General features: G+C 45.2%; 1 protein-coding gene across 1 annotated transcript in view; it reads right to left on the bottom strand.

Moving 5' to 3' along the window:
• Positions 1-22,347, bottom strand: part of LOC144492774 (septin-7-like) — a 121,699-nt gene that overhangs the window by 13,317 nt on the left and 86,035 nt on the right. The window contains exon 9 of the mRNA XM_078211192.1: positions 13,905-13,956. Within this exon, the coding sequence (XP_078067318.1) occupies positions 13,905-13,956 (52 nt within the window). The remainder of the gene's footprint in view (positions 1-13,904; positions 13,957-22,347) is intronic.

The following is a 22,347-nucleotide window of genomic DNA, read 5'->3' as shown; positions in this document are numbered from 1 at the left end:
ACGCAAAAACACAGCACATTCTCCACTCATCATCGATGCAAAAACACAGCACATTCTCCACTCATCAACGCAAAAACACAGCACATTCTCCACTCATCATTGACGCAAAAACACAGCACATTCTGCACTCATCATCAAACCAGAAACACAGCATATTCTCTACTAATCATCATCAGCACAGAAACACAGCACATTCTTCACTCATCATCATCAACTTAGAAACACAACACATTCTCTACTCATCATTAACCCAGAAACATAGCACATTCTCCACTCATCAACATCGACCCAGAAACACAGCACATTCTCTACTCATCATTAACCCAGAAACATATCACATTCTCTACTCATCATCATTAACCCAGAAACATAGCACATTCTCCGCTCATCATAAGACCATAAGACCATAAGACATAGGAGCGGAAGTAAGGCCATTCGGCCCATCGAGTCCACTCCACCATTCAATCATGGTTGATTTCAACTCCATTTACCCGCTCTCTCCCCATAGCCCTTAATTCCTCGAGAAATCAAGAATTTATCAATTTCTGTCTTGAAGACGCTCAACGTCTCGGCCTCCACAGCCCTCTGTGGCAATGAATTCCACAGACCCACCACTCTCTGGCTGAAGAAATTTCTCCTCATCTCTGTTCTAAAGTGACTCCCTTTTATTCTAAGGCTGTGCCCCCGCGTCCTAGTCTCCCCTGTTAATGGAAACAACTTCCCTACGTCCATCCTATCTAAGCCGTTCATTATCTTGTAAGTTTCTATCAGATCTCCCCTCAACCTCCTAAACTCCAATGAATATAATCCCACGATCCTCAGACGTTCATCGTATGTCAGGCCTACCATTCCTGGGATCATCCGTGTGAATCTCCGCTGGACCCGCTCCAGTGCCAGTATGTCCTTCCTGAGGTGTGGGGCCCAAAATTGCTCACAGTACTCCAAATGGGGCCTAACCAGTGCTTTATAAAGCCTTTCATCAACCGAGAAACACAGCATATTCTCCACTCATCATCGACACCGAAACACAGCGCAATCTGCACTCCATCATCTACCCAGAAACGCAGCACACTCTTCACTGGGGTGATCAGTAAGTTTGCGGACGACACAAAACTGGCAGGACTTGCAGATAGTGAGGAACATTGTCAGAGGCTACAGAAGGATATAGATAGGCTGGAAATTTGGGCAAAGAAATGGCAGATGGAGTTCAATCCAGATAAATGCGAAGTGATGCATTTTGGTAGAACTAACGTAGGGGGGAGCTGTACGATAAATGGCAGAACCATAAAGGGTGTAGATACGCAGAGGGACCTGGGTGTGCAAGTCCACAGATCCTTGAAGGTGACGTCACAGGTGGAGAAGGTAGTGAATAAGGCATATGGCATGCTTGCCTTTATAGGACGGGGCATAGAGTATAAAAGTTGGGGTCTGATGTTGCAGTTGTATAGAACGTTGGTTCGGCCGCATTTGGAATACTGCGGCCAGTTCTGGTCGCCACACTACCGGAAGGACGTGGAGGCTTTAGAGAGAGTGCAGAGGAGGTTTACCAGGATGTTGCCTGGTACGGAGGGGCTTAGTTATGAGGAGAGATTGGGTAAACTGGGGTTGTTCTCACTAGAAAGACAGAGGATGAGGGGAGACCTAATAGAGGTGTATAAAATTATGAAAGGCATAGATAGGGTGAACGGTGGGAAGCTTTTCCCCGGGTCGGTGGTGACGTTCACGAGGGGTCATAGGTTCAAGGTGAGGGGGGAGAGGTTTAACACGGATATCAGAAGGACGTATTTTACACAGAGGGTGGTGGGGGCCTGGAATGTGCTGCCGGGCAAGGTGGTGGAGGCGGACACACTGGGAACGTTTAAGACTTATCTAGATAGCCATATGAACGGAGTGGGAATGGAGGGATACAAAAGAAAGGTCTAGTTTGGACCAGGGAGCGGTGCGGGCTTGGAGGGCCGAAGGGCCTGTTCCTGTACTGTATTGTTCTTTGTTCTTTTTCTTTGTTCCACTTATCATCGACACAGAATCACAGCACATTCTTGAAACATCATCATCAACCCAAAAACACAGCACATTCTGCAATCAACATCATCAACCCAGAAACACAGCACATTCTGCACCCATCATCAACAAAGAAACATTGGAATAGTGTAGGTTAGATGGGCTTTAGATTGGTTTCACAGGTCAGCGCAACATCGAGGGCCGAAGGGCCTGTACTGCGTTGTAATGTTCTACAGCACATTCTCCACTCATCAACCCAGAAGCACAGTACATTCTCCACTCATCATCAACCCAGAAACACAGCACATTCTGCACTCATCATCAACAACCAAGAAACACAGTATATTCTCCACTAATTTACGACCCAGAAGCACAGCACAATCTCCACTCATGGGCAACCCAGAAACACTGCATATTCTCCATTCATTATCAACACTAAAACACAGCACATTCTCTACTCTTCACCATCAACTCTGAATCACAACACATTCGCCAACCAACATCAACAACCAAGAATCACAGCACCTTCTCCATTTACCATGATCATCAACCCAGAAACACAGCACATTCCCAACTCATCATTAACCCAGCACAATCTGCACTCGTCATCAACCCAGAAACACAGCACATTCTCCACTCAGCATCAACAACCCAGAAACACAGCACATTCTCTACTCACCAACCCAAAAACACAGCACATTCTCCACTCAGCATCAACAACCCAGAAACACAGCTCATTCTCAACTCAGAAACACAGCACATTCTCCACTCATCATCAGCCCAGAAAGACTGCATATTCTCCTCTCCATCGAACCAGAAACACAGCACATACTTCATTCATCACCATCAACCCAGAAACACAGCACATTCTGCACTCATCATCATCAACGCAGAAACACAGCACATTCTCTAGTCATCATCATCAACCTAGAAACACAGCCCATTCTGCATGTTTCATCACCTACTCAGAAACACAGCACATTCTCCACTCATCATCAAAAACCCAAAAACACAGCACATTCTCCACTCACCATCATCAACCAAGAAACATCGCCCATTCTCCACTTATCATTGTCAACCCAGAAACATTCTCCACTCATAATCAACCCAGAAACACAGCACTCTCCCCACTCATCATCAACCCAGAAGCACAGCACATTCCCCACTCATCATCATCAATCCAGAAACAGCACATTCTCCACTTATCATAAAAAAATCAAGAAACACAGCACATTCTCCACTCATCCTCATCAACCCAGAAATACATCACATTCTCCACTCATCATCAACCCAGAAACACTGCATATTCTCCACTCAGCATCATCAACACAGAAACACAGCACATTCCCTGCTCATCATCAACCCAAACACAGCACATTCTGCATTCATCATCAACCCAGGAACACAGCACATTCTCCACTCACCATCAAAATCCCAGAAACACAGCACGTTCTCCACTTATCATCATCAACCCAGAAACACAACACATTCTCAACTCATCATCAACCCAGAAACACAGCACATTCTTCACTTGTCATCAACAACCCAGAAACACAACACAGTCCCAACTCATCATCAACCCAGAAACGCAGCACATTCTCCACTCATCATCAACCCAGAAGCACAGCACATTCTCCACTCATCATCAACCCAGAAACACTGCATATTCTCCACTCATCATCATCAACACAGAAACACAGCACATTCCCCGCTCATCATCAACCCAAACACAGCACATTCCCCGCTCATCATCAACCAAAACACAGCACATTCTGCATTCATCATCATCAACCCAGAAACACAACACATTCTCAACTCGTCAACCCAGAAACATCGCACTTTCTCCACTCGTCATCAACAACCCAGAAACACAGCACATTCCCAACTAATCATCAACCCAGAAACACAGCACATTATCCACTCGTCATCAACAACCCAGAAACACAGCACATTCCCAACTAATCAACCCAGAAACACAGCACATTATCCACTCGTCATCAACAACCCAGAATCACAGCACATTCTCCACTCATCATCATCAGCCCAGGAACATAGCACATTCTGCACTCGTCATCAACAACCCAGAATCACAGCACATTCTCCACTCATCAGCAGCCCAGGAACACAGCACATTTTCCACTCAAGAACCATGAAACACAGCACATTCTCCACCCATGATCATCACCTCAGAAACACAGCACATTCTCCACTCATCACCATCAACCCAGAAACACAGCATATTCTGCACTCATCATCAATAACCCAGAAACACAGCACATTCTCCACTCATCATCAACAACCCAGAAAAATAGTACATTCTACACACATCACCGACCGAGAAACACAGCACATTCTGCACTCATCATCATCAACCCAGGAACATAGCACATTCTCCACTTATCGACGAAGGCACAAAAAATATTCTCCACTCATCATCAATCCAGAAACACAGTACATTTTCTACTCATCGTAAGCAACCCAGAAACACAACATATTCTCCACTCATCATCAACCCAAGTACACAGCACATTCTCCACTCATCAACAACCAAGAAACACAGCACATTCTCCACGCATCATCAACTCAAAAACACAGCACTTTCTCCACTCATCATCAACAACCCAGAAACACGACACATTCTCCACGCATCATCAACTCAAAAACACAGCACGTACTCCACTCATCATCATCAGCCCAGAAACACAGCACATTCTCCACTTATCATCAACCCAGAAACACAGCACATTCTCTATTCATCATCATCAACCCAGAAACACAGCACATTCTCTACTCATCATCAACAACCCAGAAACACAGCACATTCTCTACTCATCATCATCAGCCCAGAAACACAGCACATTCTCTACTCATCATCATCAACCCAGAAACACAGCACATTCTCTACTCATCATCAACCCAGAAACACAGCACATTCTTCACTCATCATCAACCCAGAAACACAACACATTCTTGACATCTCATCATCAACCCAGGTGGGTTTTTTTGACAATCGACAATGGTTTCATGCTATCAGTAGACTCTTAATTCCAGATATTTTTTATTGAATTCAAATTCCACCACCTGCGGTGGCAGGATTCGAACCCGGGTCCCAGAACATTGTCTGGGTTTCTGGATTAATAGTCGAGTGATAATACCACTAGACCATCACCTCCCCAATTGTGTCCCAAGCTGCTGTGGGAGGCAAGGGAGGAGATTGCAGAGGCTCTGGCCCAAATGCTTAATTCCTCTCTGACCACGTAGGAGGTGCAAGAGGAATGTGGTTCTGCTATTTAAGAAGGGTTGTAGAGATAGATCAGTGAACTACAGCCCAGTGAGTCTCACGTCAGTGGTCGGGAAATTATTGGAGAAAATTCTGAAGGAGAGCATTTATCTTCACTTGGAGAGGCAAGATTTGATCAGGGATAGTCAGCATGGCTTCGTCAGAGGAAGGTCATGCCTAACAAATTTGAATTTTTTTAAGGAGATGACCAGGTGTGTAGATGACCGTAGTATTCTGAGGAATTTTGGGCTCTGTATCTAAGGAAGGATATGGTAGTCCTGGAGGGGATCCAGACAGGGTTCACGAGAATGATCTAATGAATGGAAAGCTTGACGTATGAGGACTGTACTGAATGGAGTTTAGAAGGATGCGGCGGGGTGGTGGGGGGGGGAGAGGGATCTCATTGAAACTTACAGAGTACTGAAAGGCTTGGATAGAGTGGACATGGGGAAGATGTTTCCATTAGTAGGTGAGACTAGGATCCGAGTGCACAACCTCACAATAAAACGATGACCTTTTAGAACAAAGAACAATACAGCACAGGAACAGGCCCTTCGGCCCTCCAAGTCTGTGCCGATCACGTTGTCCTATCTAGACCAACTGCCTGTATCCCTCTATTCCCCGTATGTTCATGCGTCTATCCAGATAAGTCTTAAATGTCGCTAACGTATCTGCCTCAACCACCTCACTTGGCAGCGGATCCCAGGCCACCACCACCCTCTGTGTAAAAAAATACCCCCGCACATCTCCACTGAACCTTTCTCCCCTTACCATGAACTTGTGCCCCCTTATAATTGTCATTTCTGCCCTGGAAAAAAGCTTCCAACTGTTCACCCTATCTATACCCCTCATAATTTTATAAACTTCCAACAGGTCACCCCTCAGCATCCGTCTTTCCAGGGAGACCAATCCTAGATTATTCAATCTCTCCTCATAGCTAATAACCTCCGTACCAGGCAATATCCTGGTAAACCTTTTCTGTACTCTCTCCAAAGCCTCCACACCCTTCTGCTAATGTGGTGACCAGAATTGGATACAGTATTCCAAATGTGGCCTAACCAACGTTTTATATAACTAACATAATTTGCCAACTTTTATACTCGATGCCCTGTCTGATGAAGGCAAGCATGCCGTATGCTTTCTTCACCACCTTTTCCATCTGTGCTGCCACTTTTAATGATCTGTGGACCTGTACTCCCAGATCTCTCTGTGTCGAGGCTCCTGATAGTTCTGCCACTTATTTTATAGCTCCCACCTGAATTGGATCTACCAAAATGCATCACCTCGCATTTGTTCGGACTAAATTGCCATTTAGAACCGAGATGAGGAGAAATTTCTTCAGCTGGAGGGTGGAAATCTCTGGAATTCATTGCCATAGAAGGCTGTGGAGGACAGGTCATTGAGTATATTTAAGACAGAGATAGATAGGTTATTGATTGGTAAGGAGGTCAAACGTTACAAGGAAAAGGCAGGAGAATGGGGTTGAGAAACCTATCAGCCATGATTGAATGGCAGGCTCGATGGGCCAAATGGCCCAATTCTGCTCCTATATCTTCTGGTCTTATTTATAGTACAGTTTATGCAGTTCATATGAATTTCAGCAAAGCCTTTGACAAGGTCCCAATGGGAGACTTCTAAAGAAAGCAAATACACATGGGAAAAAGGATAATATGATCAAGTGAATTCAAAATTGGTTCAGTTGTAGGAGGCTGAGGATGATGACAGAAGGCGGCTTTAGTGACTGGAAGCCAGTGTCCAGTGGCGTACCACAGGGATCTGTGCTGGTACCCTATTAGAGTAAGAAGTCTCACAACACCAGGTTAAAGTCCAACAGGTTTATTTGGTAGCAAAAGCCACTAGCTTTCGGAGCGCTGCTCCTTCGTCAGATAAGTCAGCGCTCCGCTGACTCCGGTGGTTGAAGGAGCAGCGCTCCGAAAGCTAGTGGTTTTTGCTACCAAATAAACCTGTTGACTTTAAACCTGGTGTTGTGAGACTTCTTACTGCGTTCACCCCAGTCCAATGCCGGCATCTCCACATCATGACTACCCTATTAGAAACATAGAAATTAGAAATGGGAGGCCGCCATTTGGCCCATCGAGTCTGCACCGACGACAATCTGTCCCAGGTCCTATTCCCGTAACCCCACATATTTACCCTGCTAATCCCCCTGACACTAGGGTCAATTTAGCATGGCCAATCAACTTAACCCTCACATCTGAGCCTGACTCAGTGGTAGGGAAATTATCGGAGAGGATTTTTTGAGACACAATTTACTCCCACTTGGAAATAAGTGGACATATTAGCAAATTGGTTTGTGAAGGGGAAGTCGTGCCTCACTAACTTTGTTGAGTTTTTCGAGGAAGTGACGAAGATGATAGATAAGGGTAGGGCAGTGGATGTTGTCTACATGGACTTCAGTAAGGCCTTTGACAAGGTCCCTCATGGCAGACTGGTGCAGAAGGTGAAGTCGCTTGGGATCAGAGGTGAGCTGGCAAGGTGGATACAGAACTGGCTCGGTCATAGAAGACAAAGGTTAGCAGCGGAAGAGTGTGTTTCTGAATGGAGGGCTGTGACAAGTGGCGTTCCTCGGGGATCAGTGCTGGGATCTTTGCTGTTTGATATATATAAATATATATCAATGATTTGGAGGAAAATGTAACTGGTTTGATTAGTAAGTTTGCGGATGACACAAAGATTGGTGGATTTGCAGATAGCGATGAGGACCATCAGAGGATACGACAGGACATAGATTGGTTGGAGATTTGGGCGGAGAGATGGCCGATAAAGTTTAATCTGGTCAAATGTGAGATAATGCATTTTGGAAGATCGAATACAGATACGAAATATACAATAAATGGCAGAACTCTTAAGAGTATTGATAGGCAGAGGGATCTGGGTGTACAGGTACACAGGTCACTGAAAGTGGCAACGCAGGTGGAGAAGGTAGGACAGACCACAATCAGTAAGGATAGGCAGCAACACCAGGATAAACACAATCATCCTCAACACCGGTGCCCCACAAGGCAGTGTTCTCAGCCCTCTACTATACTCCTTATACACCTATGACTGTGCGGCCAAATTCCCCTCCGATTCGATTTTCAAGTTTGCTGATGACACCACCATAGTGGGTCGGATCTCAAACAATGACGAGACAGAGTACAGGAATGAGAGAGAATCTGATGAACTGGTGCGGCGACAATAATCTCTCCCTCAATGTCAACAAAACGATTGTCATCGACTTCAGGAAGCGTAAAGGAGAATATGTCCCTGTCTACATCAATGGGGACTAAGTAGAAAGGGTTCGACAGCTTCAAGTTTTTAGGTGTCCAGATCACCAACAAGCTGCTGTGGTTCCCCCCCATGCCGACACTATAGTTAAGAAAGCCCACCAACGCCTCTACTTTCTCAGAGTAATTTGACATGTCAGCTACGACTCTCATCAACTTTTACAGATGCACCACAGAAAGGATTCTTTCTGGTTGTATCATAGTTTGGTATGGCTCCTGCTCTGCCCAAGACCGCAAGGAACTACAAAAGGTCGTGAATGTAGCCCAATCCATCACGCAAACCAGCCTCCCATCCATTGACTCTGTCTATACTTCCCGCTGCCTCGGCAAAGCAGCCAGCATAATTAAGGACCCCACGCACCCCAGGCATTCTCTATTTCATCAAAGATACAAAAGTCTGAGGTCACGTACCAACCAACTCAAGAACAGCTTCTTTCCTGCTGCTGTCAGACTTTTGAATGGACTTGGTTTGCATTAAGTTGATCTTTCTCTGCACCCTAGCTATGACTGTAACACTACATTCTGCACTCTCTCGTTTCCTTCTCTATGAACGATATGTTTTGTCTGTATAGTACGCAAGAAACAATACTTTACACTGGATGTTAATACATGTGACAATAATAAATCAAATCAAATCAAATGTATTGGTCTCCTTATTTAAGGAAAGATGTAAATGCATTAGCAGTTCAGAGATTTACTAGATTAATAACAGGAATGGATGGTTCTCTTATGAGGAAAGGCTAGACAGACTGGGCTTGTAGCTACTGGAGTTTAGAAAAGTAATTTGATTGAAAAATATAAGATCCTGAGGGGTCTTGACAGGGTGGATGTGAAGAGGCTATTTCCTCATGTGGGAGAATCTCGAACTTGGGGTCATTGTTTAAAATTAAGGGATTGCCCATTTAGGACAGAGATAAGGAAAAACATTTTCTCTTAAAGGACAGCGAGTCTTTGAAATTCTCTTCCTCAAAAGGCAGAGTATCCTTGTGTATCTTTAAGAGAGAGGCAGATAGTGTGGTCAAATGGACAACAGCTTGAGCAATAAGGCCCAACATAAAATTGGCCACTTTAAATTCAGTAAGAAGTCTTTTAACACCAGGTTAAAGTCCAACAGGTTTAATTGGCAGCACAAGCTTTCGGAGTCTCAGGTTTCTTCTTCAGGTGAGTGAGGAGTTGTGTTCACAAACAGGGCATATACAGACACAAAACTCAATTTACAAAATAATGGTTGGAATGCAAGTCTTTACAGGTAATCAACTCTTATAGGTACAGACAATGTGAGTGGAGAGAGGGCCAAGCACAGGTTAAAGAGATGTGTATTGTCTCCAGCCAGGACAGTTAATGAGATTTTGCAAGCCCAGGCAAGTCGTGGGGGTTACAGATAGTGTGAGATGAACCCAAGATCCCAGTTTAGGCCGTCCTCATGTGTGCGAAACTTGGCTATCAGTTTCAAAGAACAAAACAGCACAGGAACAGGCCCTTCGGCCCTCCAAGCCCGCGCCGCTCCCTGGTCCAAACTAGACCATTCTTTTGTATCCCTCCATTCCCACTCCGTTCATATGGCTGTCTAGATAAGTCTTAAACGTTCCCAGTGTGTCCGCCTCCACCACCTTGCCTGGCAGCGCATTCCAGGCCCCCACCACCCTCTGTGTAAAATATGTCCGTCTGATATCCGTGTTAAACCTCCCCCCCTTCACCTTGAACCTATGACCCCTCGTGAACGTCACCACCGACCTGGGGAAAAGCTTCCCACCGTTCACCCTATCCATGCCTTTCATAATTTTATACACCTCTATTAAGTCTCCCCTCATCCTCCGCCTTTCCAGGGAGAACAACCCCAGTTTACCCAATCTCTCCTCATAACTAAGCCCCTCCATACCAGGTAACATCCTGGTAAACCTCCTCTGTACTCTCTCCAAAGCCTCCACGTCCTTCTGGTAGTGTGGCGACCAGAACTGGACGCAGTATTCCAGATGCGGCCGAACCAACGTTCTATACATCTGCAACATCAGACCCCAACTTTTATACTCTATGCCCCGTCCTATAAAGGCAAGCATGCCATATGCCTTCTTCACCACCTTCTCCACCTGTGACGTCTCTTTCAAGGATCTGTGGACTTGCACACCCAGGTCCCTCTGCGTATCTACACCCTTTATGGTTCTGCCATTTATCATATAGCTCCTCCCTACATTATTTCTACCAAAATGCATCACTTCGCATTTATCAGGATTGAACTCCATCTGCCATTTCTTTGTCCAAATTTCCAGCCTATCTATATCCTTCTGTAGCTTCTGACAATGCTCCTCACTATCTGCAAGTCCTGCCAATTTTGTGTCGTCCGCAAACTTACTGATCACCCCAGTTACACCTTCTTCCAGATCATTTATATAAATCACAAACAGCAGAGGTCCTAATACAGAGCCCTGCGGTACACCACTAGTCACAGGCCTCCAGCCGGAAAAAGACCCTTCCACTACCACCCTCTGTCTTCTGTGACCAAGCCAGTTCTCCACCCATCTAGCCACCTCCCCCTTTATCCCAAGAGCTCCAACCTTTTCACCAGCCTACCATGAGGGACTTTGTCAAACGCTTTACTAAAGTCCATATAGACGACATCCACGGCCCTTCCCTCGTCAACCATTTTGGTCACTTCTTCAAAAAACTCCACCAGGTTAGTGAGGCATGACCTCCCTCACAAAACCATGCTGACTATCGTCAATGAGTTTATTCCTTTCTAAATGCGCATACATCCTATCTCTAAGAATCTTCTCCAACAACTTCCCCACCACGGACGTCAAGCTCACCGGCTTATAATTACCCAGGTTATCCTTCCTACCCTTCTTAAATAACGGGACCACATTAGCTATCCTCCAATCCTCTGGAACCTCACCTGCGTCCAGTGACGAGACAAAGATTTGCGTCAGAGGCCCAGCGATTTCATCTCTCGTCTCCCTGAGCAGCCTTGGATAGATTCCATCAGGCCCTGGGGATTTGTCAGTCTTTAAATTCTCTAACAAACCTAACACTTCCTCCTTTGTAATGGAGATTTTCTTCAACGGTTCAACACTCCCCTCCGAGACACTCCCAGTCAACACATCCCTCTCCTTTGTGAATACCGACGCAAAGTATTCATTTAGGATCTCCCCTACTTCTTTGGGCTCCAAGCATAAGTCCCCACTTTTGTCCCTGAGAGGTCCGATTTTTTCCCTGACAACCCTTTTGTTCCTAACGTATGAATAAAATGCCTTGGGATTCTCCTTAATCCTGTCTGCCAAGAACATTTCGTGACCCCTTTTTGCTCTTCTAATTCCCCGTTTGAGCTCTTTCCTACTTTCTTTGTACTCCTCCAGAGCTCCCTCGTTTTTAGCTGCCTGGACCTACCATACGCCTCTCTTTTCTTTTTGACCAGTCCCTCAATTTCCCTGGTTATCCACGGTTCTCGAATCCTACCCTTCCTATCCTTCTTTTTAACAGACACATGCCTGTCCTGTAGCCCTAACAACTGTTCCTTAAAAGACTCCCACTTGCCAGATGTGGATTTACCCTCAAACAGCCTCTCCCAATCCAGAGCTGCCAATTTCTGCCTAATCCCACTAAAGTTAGCCTTCCCCCAATCCAACACCTTACCCTTGGGACACCACTCATCCTTTTCCATCACTATCCTAAAGCTAACAGAATTGTGGTCACTATTTGCCACATGTTCCCCTACCGAAACTTTGAAGACCTGACCTGAAGACCTGAATCTGCTCAGCGATTCTGCGTTGTCGTGTGTCGTGAAGGCTGCCTTGGAGAACGCTTACCCGAAGATCAGAGGCTGAATGCCCGTGACTGAAGTGTTCCCCGACTGGAAGGGTCTGTACATGCCGTTTGTGAACACAACTCCTCACTCACCTGAAGAAGGAGCCTGAGACTCCGAAAGCCTGTGCTGCCAAATAAACTTGTTGGACTTCAACCTGGTGTTGTGAGACTTCTTACTGTGCTTATCCCAGTCCACCGCAGGCATCTCCACATCATCACTTTAAATTAGTACAGCTAAAGCTGCATTTCTACGGGGGTTACCACAGGTCAAAAGCCAACAGGGACACATACTGCAACTATCTCACATATCAAACAGAGGTAATTAACTTTAATGGGGAAGTCATTATGATCCAAAACCAGAACCCAGACCTCTTACATATTGAATGGAGGTGCTCAAACTTTACAGTGAAAGAGCCATTATGGTCCAAAGCCCATCAGCCAGAAGATGTTATATTTGTGTATTCCCTAGTTTCAGTCAGATTCCCTGATTTCAACCATATCCTGAAAGAGGATGCGTTCAACTAGGATGACCTGGCCTAAACTCATTGAATGTTGTGACACCCCCTTGCCTTGTCATCTCATGAGCTGAAAGCCAGAGAACCTTCGAAGAAGGGAGGGGGAATTAAAAATAGCCATTTTCAAGATAAACTCTAGTGAAGACGCCACAAAATTGACTGTGACCTGGGACGACGCAAGAGGGTGTGCGAGACCCACCTTCGTGCTAAGAGGACCCCGAGTTCATCTGTCGCCATGAGGTCAGTGAACTGAATCCAACAGCCCAATTGATTTCACCAGACCTGGTAGTATCTATTACTCAGGCAACTAGCCTAGTTCGGAGAAAGTTAACTTTTTAAGAATTGTTTCCTTATCTGTGAGTGTTTTTAATAAGCTAAGTTTGAACCACAGTCTTTTGTCTGTCTCATAAAGTAAAAGCACTTGAGTAAATGTGAGATAAACTGGTCTATAGAATAGTTCGTTCACAGACAACAATAGATTCCTGATAAGCAATGGGTGAAAGGTTATCAAGGGAACGCAGGAATGTGAAGTTGAGGTTAAAATCAAACTGGTCGATAGTCTCTGCATTTTAGAGGAATGAGGAGTGGTCTCATTGAAACACACAAGATTTTGAAGGCACTTGACAGGGTGGACTGGTTGGGGAATCTAGAACACAGGGACATAGTCATAGGATAATGGCCCAATTGTTTAGAACTGAGATGAGAACTTCCTACATTCAAAGGATTATGAATCTCTGGAATTCTCTATTCCAGAGGGTTGTGGATTCTCTATCACTGAGTATATTGAAGGTTGGAATTTCTGATCCCACAAGATTCAAGGGATATGGGGAGTGGGCAAGAAAGTGGAGTTGAGGTGGAAGGTCAGCCAGGATCATACTGAATGGTGGAACAGGCTTGAGGGGCCTGATATACTCTTCCCCCGTTATGTCATGTAAAGGATCATATAAAACACACCACATGGACTGTGATTAAACAGTCATATATCAACAGCAATGTTCATTATCTAACACTGAAAGGTTTTACCTGATCAACATGTTACGTAACAGGGAGAAGTCACAGTGCTCGCCATTTTCAACTGGAATAGCATGAAAAATAAAACAGAATGAGTTAACAACTTCAGCAGATAAATCTGCAACCAGACGTAATTGACCCTGCAACACTGATACAACATAATACATAGAATCATAGAAACCCTACAGTGCAGAAGGAGGCCATTCGGCCCATCGAGTCTGCACCGACCACAATCCCACCCAGGCCCTACCCGCTAATCCCTTTTTTTTTACCCGCTAATTTACCCGCTAATCCATGCATCCCAGGACTCTAAGGGGCGATTTTTAACCTGGCCAATCAACCTAACCCGCACATCTTTGGACTGTGGGAGGAAACCGGAGCACTCGGAGGGAACCCACGCAGACACGAGGAGAATGTGCAAACTCCACACAGACAGTGACCCGAGCCGGGAATCGAACCCGGGACCCTGGAGCTGTGAAGCAGCAGTGCTAACCACTGTGCTACCTGCAACAACTGATCAGACACCAGAACTGGTCGGCTGGCGCATGTGTGGTTTCTCCCACTGCTTATGTCATGGGTGATGTGGAGATGCCGGCGTTGGACTGGGATGGTAACAGGAAGAAGTCTCACAACACCAGGTTGAAGTCCAACAGGTTTATTTGGTAGCACGAGCTTTCAGAGTGCTGCTCCTCACCTGATGAAGGAGCAGCGCTCCAAAAGCTCGTGCTACCAAACAAACTTGTTGGACTTTAACCTGGTGTTAAAGAGTCATAGAGGTTAAAGAGGTTTACAACATGGAAACAGGCCCTTCTGCCGAACTTGTCCATGCCGCCCTTCCTTTTTTAAAACCCCTAAGCTAATCCCAATTGCCCGCATTTAGCCCATATCCCTCTATACCAATCGTACCCATGTAACTATCCAAATGCTTTTTAAAAGAGAAAATTGTACCCGCCTCTACTACTACCTCTGGCAGCTTGTTCCAGACACTCAACACCCTCTAAGTGAAAAAAATTGCCCCTCTGGACAGTTTTGTATCTCTCCCCTTAAACCTATGCCTTCTAGTTTTAGACTTCCCTACCTTTGGGAAAACATATTGACTATCTAGCTGATCTGTGCCCCTCATTATTTTATAGACCTCTATAAGATCACCCCTCAGCCTCCGAGGCTCCAGAGAAAAAAGTCCCAGTCTATTCAGCCTCTCCTGATAACTCAATCCATCAAGTCCCTAGTAAATCTTTTCTGCACTCTTTCTAGTTTAATAATATCCTTTCTATCATAGGGTGACCAGAATTGCACACAGTATTCCAAGCGTGACCTTACCAATGTCTTGTACAACTTCAACAAGACATCCCAACTCCTGTATTCAATGTTCTGACCGATGAAACCAAGCATGCCGAATGTCTTCTTCACCACTTTGTCCACCTGTGACTCCACTTTCAAGGAGCTATGAACATGTACCCCTAGATCTCTTTGTTCTGTAACTCTCCCCAATGTCCTACCATTAACTGAGTAAGTCCTGCCCTGGTTCAATCTACCAAAATGCATCACCTCGCATTTGTCTAAATTAAACTCCATCTGCCATTCGTCAACCCACTGGCCCAATTGATCAAGATCCCGTTGCAATTGGAGATAACTTTCTTCACTGTCCACTATGCCACCAATCTTGATGTCATCTGCAAACTTACTAACCATGCTTCCTATATTCTCATCCAAATCATTAATATAAATGACAAATAACAGTGGACCCAGCACTGATCCCTGAGGCACACCGCTGGTCACAGGCCTCCAGTTTGAAAAACAACTCTCTACAACGACAGAAGCCAATTTTGTATCCATTTAGATACCTCACCCTGGATCCCGTGAAATTTAACCTTATGCAACAACCTACCATGCGGTACCTTGTCAAAGGCCTTGCCAAAGTCCATGTAAACAACATCAACTGTACTGCCCTCATCTACTTTCTTGGTTATCCCTTCAAAAAACTCAATCAAATTTGTGAGACATGATTTTCCACTCACAAAGCAATGCTGACTGTCCCCAATCAGTCCTTGCGTCTCTAAATGCCTGTAGATCCTGTCTCTCAAAATACCTTCCAACAATTGACCCACCACAGATGTGAGGCTCACTGTCCTGTAATTCCCAGGCTTTTACCTGCAGCCCTTTTTAAACAAAGGCACAACATTTGCCACTCTCCAATCTTCAAGCACCTCACCCGTGACTATCGATGATTCAAATATCTCGGCTAGGGGACCCGCAATTTCCTCCCTAGCCTCCCACAATGTTCTGGGATACACTTCATCAGGTCCCGGGGATTTATCTACCTTGATGCGCTTTAAGATTTCCAGCACCTCCTTCTCTGTAATATGTACACTCCTCAAGACATCACTATTTATTTCCCCAAGTTCCCTAACATCCATGCTTTTCTCAACAGTAAATATTGATGAGAAATATTCATTTAGGATCTCACCATCACCGCGCGGCAGAAAGGAGCTGTGGTGGGGGCGGAGAGTAGGCACATGCAAGTATTGGCATCAGCTGATGGACACACACCCATGACATAGTAAGAAGTCTCACAACATCCTCATTGTGATCCCTCCCCTCCCCTCATCACACCCGCCCTAATGCCTCTTTATCAGGTTTAGATGTCCAATTTGAAATTGACTTTTTTGTGCATCATCACACCATGCCGAATATGGAAACTACATTCATAGAATCCTACAGTGCAGAAGGAGGCCATTCAGCCCATTGAGTCTGCACTGACCACAATCCCACCCAGGCCCTATTCCCATAATCCCGTGCATTTACCCTAGCTAGTCCCCCTGACACTAAGGGTCAATTTAGCATGGCCAATCCACCAAACCCGCACATCTTTGGAGTGTGGAAGGAAACCGGAGCACCCGGAGGAAACCCACGCAGACACAGGGAGAATGTTCAAACTCCACACAGACATTGACCCAAGCCGGGAATTGAACCTGTGTCGCTGGCGTTGTGAGGCAGCAGTGCTAACCACTGTGCCACCATGCTGCTCAGAGCTCAGAACACTGTTCAGGTAATACAATGCAAACACAGTCTTTATTGCTACTTTCCATGCTTGATTCAGTTAGACGAGCTGCATGAAGGCTCAATGAAACCTGAAACCATTCATCTTCAAAATATGATGAAAAAACAAACAGGAAGGAATGTAAATGTGTGCCAGCAAAATAAAGTTTGCAGTGATAGATGCTGGGAGATTTCCACTTTTATGTATCCGTTAAAATGGTGTGCGGTTTTCAATGTATTACTGTCTTTCAATGCTGAAATTGAAATTACATTCGATTCAGAAATAGGATAACAATCTTGCTACTGCATCTTTGCCCTTTTTAGAACAAGTTTTGGGAGTTGCAGACTGCATTTGCCGTCTTGGAATTAAAAATAAATGTACGGAAATGTGCACCTTCTATAGCTGTAGCCTCACCAAAATCAGACAAACTGATACTAATGAGGCTCAGGGCTATTTGTCTAAGTTCTTCTTGGAGAGATCAAACACTGGTACACAGTGGTGAGGTGAGTAAATATAATTCATTGGAAAAAGTGGAAATAGTGTGTATGGAGATTATGCAGCTTCTATTAATTGTAACACCGATTTAGATGTGTACTTGCTATATATAATTATGATGATCAACACAGAGACAGAAGTCGAGTTATTAAGTATCATTAAGGGATGTAATATGAATAAACAGGGATTTAATTATGAAGATGGTGATGCAACACTGCTAATACAGGGAGGGCTGTGCCCATTAAGTATCTGTAAGTTGATGTCATACCAGATCCCTATATATTAAAGTAATATTCCTTCCTCAGGCATGATAACCAGTCTACTGTATATGAAATGTGATATGCAATGGCCTAGACAAGAAGTCTCTATTACGGATTTAACACTGATAGTTCAGCGGCCCTGTCAGCCTTCTTTCTACCAAAGATGCCTAATATGTCCACCCCCCCACCAGGATAGTCTAAAATACTCTCCATTTCTTCCCTGAATGGAGGCCTCACCAATATCCATCAACCATCACTCTCCTCTGCCTAACTGAATGTGTTCTCACGTTGAACAACATCTCCTTTAACTGTATTCACACTGTTGAAATAAAAGGTGTTATTATGGAAACTCATTTGGGTCAAAGCTAACTAAGCCTGCCATTTTGTAGGACATAGAGAACAACCTTTACTCCAGTTGTATTCCAGTCAGACTGATGAGTATATTGGCGCTCTGCTTTCATTCTTTGGATGGGAGTGTTGCTGACAAAGCCAGCATTTATTGCCAATCTCTAAATTGGGCTTGAGAGGGTGGTGGTAAGCCGGCTTCTTTGACCACTGCAGTCTATGTGATGTATTGTCCCAGATGAACACAGGCTGCTCTCCCTTTGAGGGGAAGAGCTGACTGGTGGTGATTTAATGTGAGGATAATTACACCTCAGGCAAGGAGCAAGGTTGAGAAGGCGGACCTTCATGAATAACCTGGTATCTACATGTAAGATGTACCGACATGTGACTTAGGTACTCCACAATGCTGTCAGGGAGGGAGTTGCAAGACTTTGACCCAGCAACAGTGTAGGAACAGTATGGTGTTTGACTTGGAGGGGAACCTCCAGGTGGTGGTGTTTCCATGCATCTGCTTTCTTTGTCCTTCTAGGTGGTAGAGGTTGTGGGTTTAGAAAGTGCTACTGAAGGAGACTTGGCAAGTTTCTGCAGCGCATCTTGTAGATACTATAAAATGCTGCCACTGTGTCAGTGTTGGAAGAAGTGAATATTTAAGGTGATGGGTGGGGTACCAATCAAAAGGGTTGCTTTGAGCTTTGGCATTGTTCGAGTTGCACTCAACCAGGCAGCAGGAAGTTATTCTGCATGCTCCACTCTTCTGCATGGTAGATGCTGAACAGGCTTTGGGGAATCAGGGGGGGAGTCATTCACCACAGAATTTGTTCTGGTCGCTACAGTATTTATAGGATGGTCCAGTTTCCAGTCAATGGCAACTTTCAGAATGTTCAGAGGGGGATTCAGCATGATAATGCCTTTGAATGTCAAAGAGAGATGATTATTGTCAGCCCCATCAGCCCAAACCTACAAGTTGTCCAGATCTTGCTGCATCTACCTCAATATCTAAGTCAATGTGAATGGTGCTAAACATCCTTAACATCTGATCTTTTAACAGAAGAAAGTCATTGATGAAGCAGCTGAAGATGGTTGGGCCTAGGACACCAGCTGGATGAACTCCTGCAGTGACGTCCTGGGACTGTGATAGTTGATGTCCAACAATCACAACAGTCTTCCTTTGTGCTAGGTATGACTCCGATCAATGGAGCTTTCCTCCTGAATCACATGGACTTCAATTTCACTGGGACTCCTTGATATCATCCTTGGTCAAATGTTGCCTTGACATCAAGGGCATTTTCACATCAAATTTTCAGTTCAGCTCTTTTGTTTATGTTTGGATTATGGCTATAATGGGGTCAGGAGCTAAGAGGCCCTGGCTAAACTAGCATCAGTGAGCAGGTTATTGCTGTGTAAGTAACAGTTGATAGCACTGATGACACCTTCCTTCACTTTGCTGATGATATACAGGCCATACTGGGTAGTATTTGGCCGAATTGGATTTGTCCTGCCCTTTGTGGACAAAGTGTACCTGAGCAATTTACCACACTGCCAGACAAATGTTAGTGTTGTAGCTGTGCAGGAATAGCTTGGCTAGGGTTGTTCTGGAGGATCAAATCTTCAGTACTCCAGCCAGGATACTGTCAGGGCCCGTAGTCTTTCCTGTATCAAGTGTCTTCAGCCATTTCTTCATATCATGTCGAATGAATTAAACTGGCTGGAGACTGGCATGTGTGATGCTGGGGACCTCCAGAGAAAGCAGAGTTGGATCATTTACTTGGCACTTCTGGCTAAAGATTGTTGCGAATGTCTTTTGCATTGATGTGTTGGGCTCATCAATGAGGATGGAGATATTATGGAGCTTCCTCCTACTGTTAGTTGTTTAATTGTCCACCACCATTCATGGCTGGAGGTAGGAGGATTGCAAAGCTTAGATCTGATCCGTGGGTTGAGGACAAGGTCAGGTAGGACTTTCCTTTTGTTGGTTCACATTTCCATGGACCCAGTCTAACAGCCATGTCATTCAGGACTGGTGATATGGAGATGCCGGCGTTGGACTGGGGTAAACACAGTAAGAGGTTTAACAACACCAGGTTAAAGTCCAACAGGTTTATTTGGTAACAAATGCCATTAGCTTTCGGAGCACTGCCCCAGCAGCGCTCCGAAAGCTAATGGCATTTGCTACCAAATAAACCTGTTGGACTTTAACCTGGTGTTGTTAAAACTCTTACTGTATTCAGGACTGGGCCAGTTTGTCAGTATTCATGCAAAATAAGAAACTTAAGGGAAATGTAAAGTTCCACAGCTCTTCCTGTCTACTTGCATGGTACCTGATGCAGCCTTGTTCCTGAGATGCTGGCACACACATCAAGGTGACCAAGATGGCATCGCAGAGATGTAACATCTAGAGCCATGTGGTATGATGGGCAATATATACAATGAGTGACCTGAAGTAGCTCTGCGCCAATCTCTGATGTGGCATAATAATGAGCAACCAGTTGCTCATCGTCAAGGAGCGGAAGCCCTTTGGCCAGTCATGATTTTTAAAAATTCATTTACAGGATGTGGGAGTTACTGGCTAATCCAACATTTAGTGCCAATCCCTAATTGCCCTTGAGAAGCTCGCAGTGGGCTTCTTGAATTGCTGCCTTCTTGAACTGCTGCAGTGTATGTGTCGTAGGTACACCCACAGTGCTGTTAGGGAGAGAGTTCAGGATTGTGAGTCAGTGACAGCAAAAGAACGACAATTTATTTCCAAGTCAGGACGGTGAGTGATTTGGAGGGGAATCTTCAGGTGGTGGTGGTCCCAAGTATTTGCTGCTCTTGTCCTTCTAGATGGTAGTGGTCATGGGTTTGAAGGGTGTTGCCAAAGGAATCTAGGTAAGTTCCTGCAGTGCATTTTGTAGATGTACACACGGTTGCCACGGTTCATCTGTGGTGAAATGATTGAATGTTTGTACAGAGACATCTAGGCCCAGGCACAGCAACTGTGAGACAGTCCTGAAATCATAGAAACCCTACAGTGCAGAAGGAGGCCATTCGGCCCATCGAGTCTGCACCGACCACAATCCCACCCAGGCCCTACCCCCACATATTTACCCGCTAATCCCTCTAACCTACGCATTTTAGGATTCTAAGGGGCAATTTTTAACCTGGCCAATCAACCTAACCCGCACATCTTTGAACATCAAGGTGTGCTTTTATTCGCTGCAGCATACAGTCCTTTGCCTCTCCCTGGAGTACACCATGGTCTCAATGATTCCTCCTGCTGCATGCCCCTTGCACTTTTGCACTGTTTCTGATTTCTGACTATGAGGTCCAAATTGCCCCAGGCTGCCTGTAATCTGTGACTCCTTTCACATCACCACAGAAATGTCTTGTGACTCCTGACTGCAAGCCACAGCTCAAGGACTTTCACTTTCCCAGTCCTCATGGCAATGACGAATTCTAAGGACAACAGTGACCCCTCCCAAACCCCCACTTGTGAATGTCTGTGCAAACCATCCTTAACTTGCCACACTATCACCACCCCTGCCCCCCCCGACCCACCCAAACCCTCATTCCCAAGTCTGTGTGCATCCCCTTAGTCAAAAGATGTAACATCTCTTTGGTCCCTCTTGTTCGTCAGTATTTCATGCACCTTTATTGGGCTCCAGCTTCCCACCCCTCAGTCTTCCCTCTGCCTTCCATTGTTCCTCATCCTCCTCCACCCACTTGCTCTATGCTTTCCGTCATGTTCTTTCCCATTCCGCACACCCCTCCCCAACTGCCCTTGCAGAGCCACCTTTCCCCATTGTCCTGCACCCCCCACCGTGTTTGCCCTTGTATAACCCTTCCTCCCCCTGTACTCCCCCATTATCTTTGTCACCTCTACCGTGCCTTACGGATAACATTGGTAAAGAGCAGGAAACGACAATCCTCCAGACCCAGCAGTGAGGCATTGATTGCAACAAGAGCGACACAATGTTATGGTAGGTAGGCTATGTACGTTGCATTCACCTCAAAGTCACGAGCGAACCATCGAATGACTTATGCACGCCACAGATTTTCAAAAGGATTTGAGGCTGATATAATTTCCCACCAACTTAATGCAAATTGAAGGTGAACAGCCGTGTTAATTAGCATTCATGAGATTTAAATGAATGCAAATAGTGTTCTCGCCAGTAGATAGAGGCATAAATGACTCGCCATTAGGAGAACTGCTAATTGCTTCTTCAAAGGCAGGTTTCTAATTTTCTGCTCGACACTAGATTCACTGCTTCTGTCTGTCAGGAAACCTGCTGTGGCAGAATGCGAAAATTAAACCCACAAAGTCCAGAGTTAATGC

This window comes from Mustelus asterias, chromosome 4 (assembly GCF_964213995.1).
Source record: "Mustelus asterias chromosome 4, sMusAst1.hap1.1, whole genome shotgun sequence".
Taxonomy (NCBI): Eukaryota; Metazoa; Chordata; class Chondrichthyes; order Carcharhiniformes; family Triakidae; genus Mustelus; species Mustelus asterias.
Note: the sequence above shows the minus strand (reverse complement) of the source record. Positions and strands in the feature narration are given on the sequence as shown.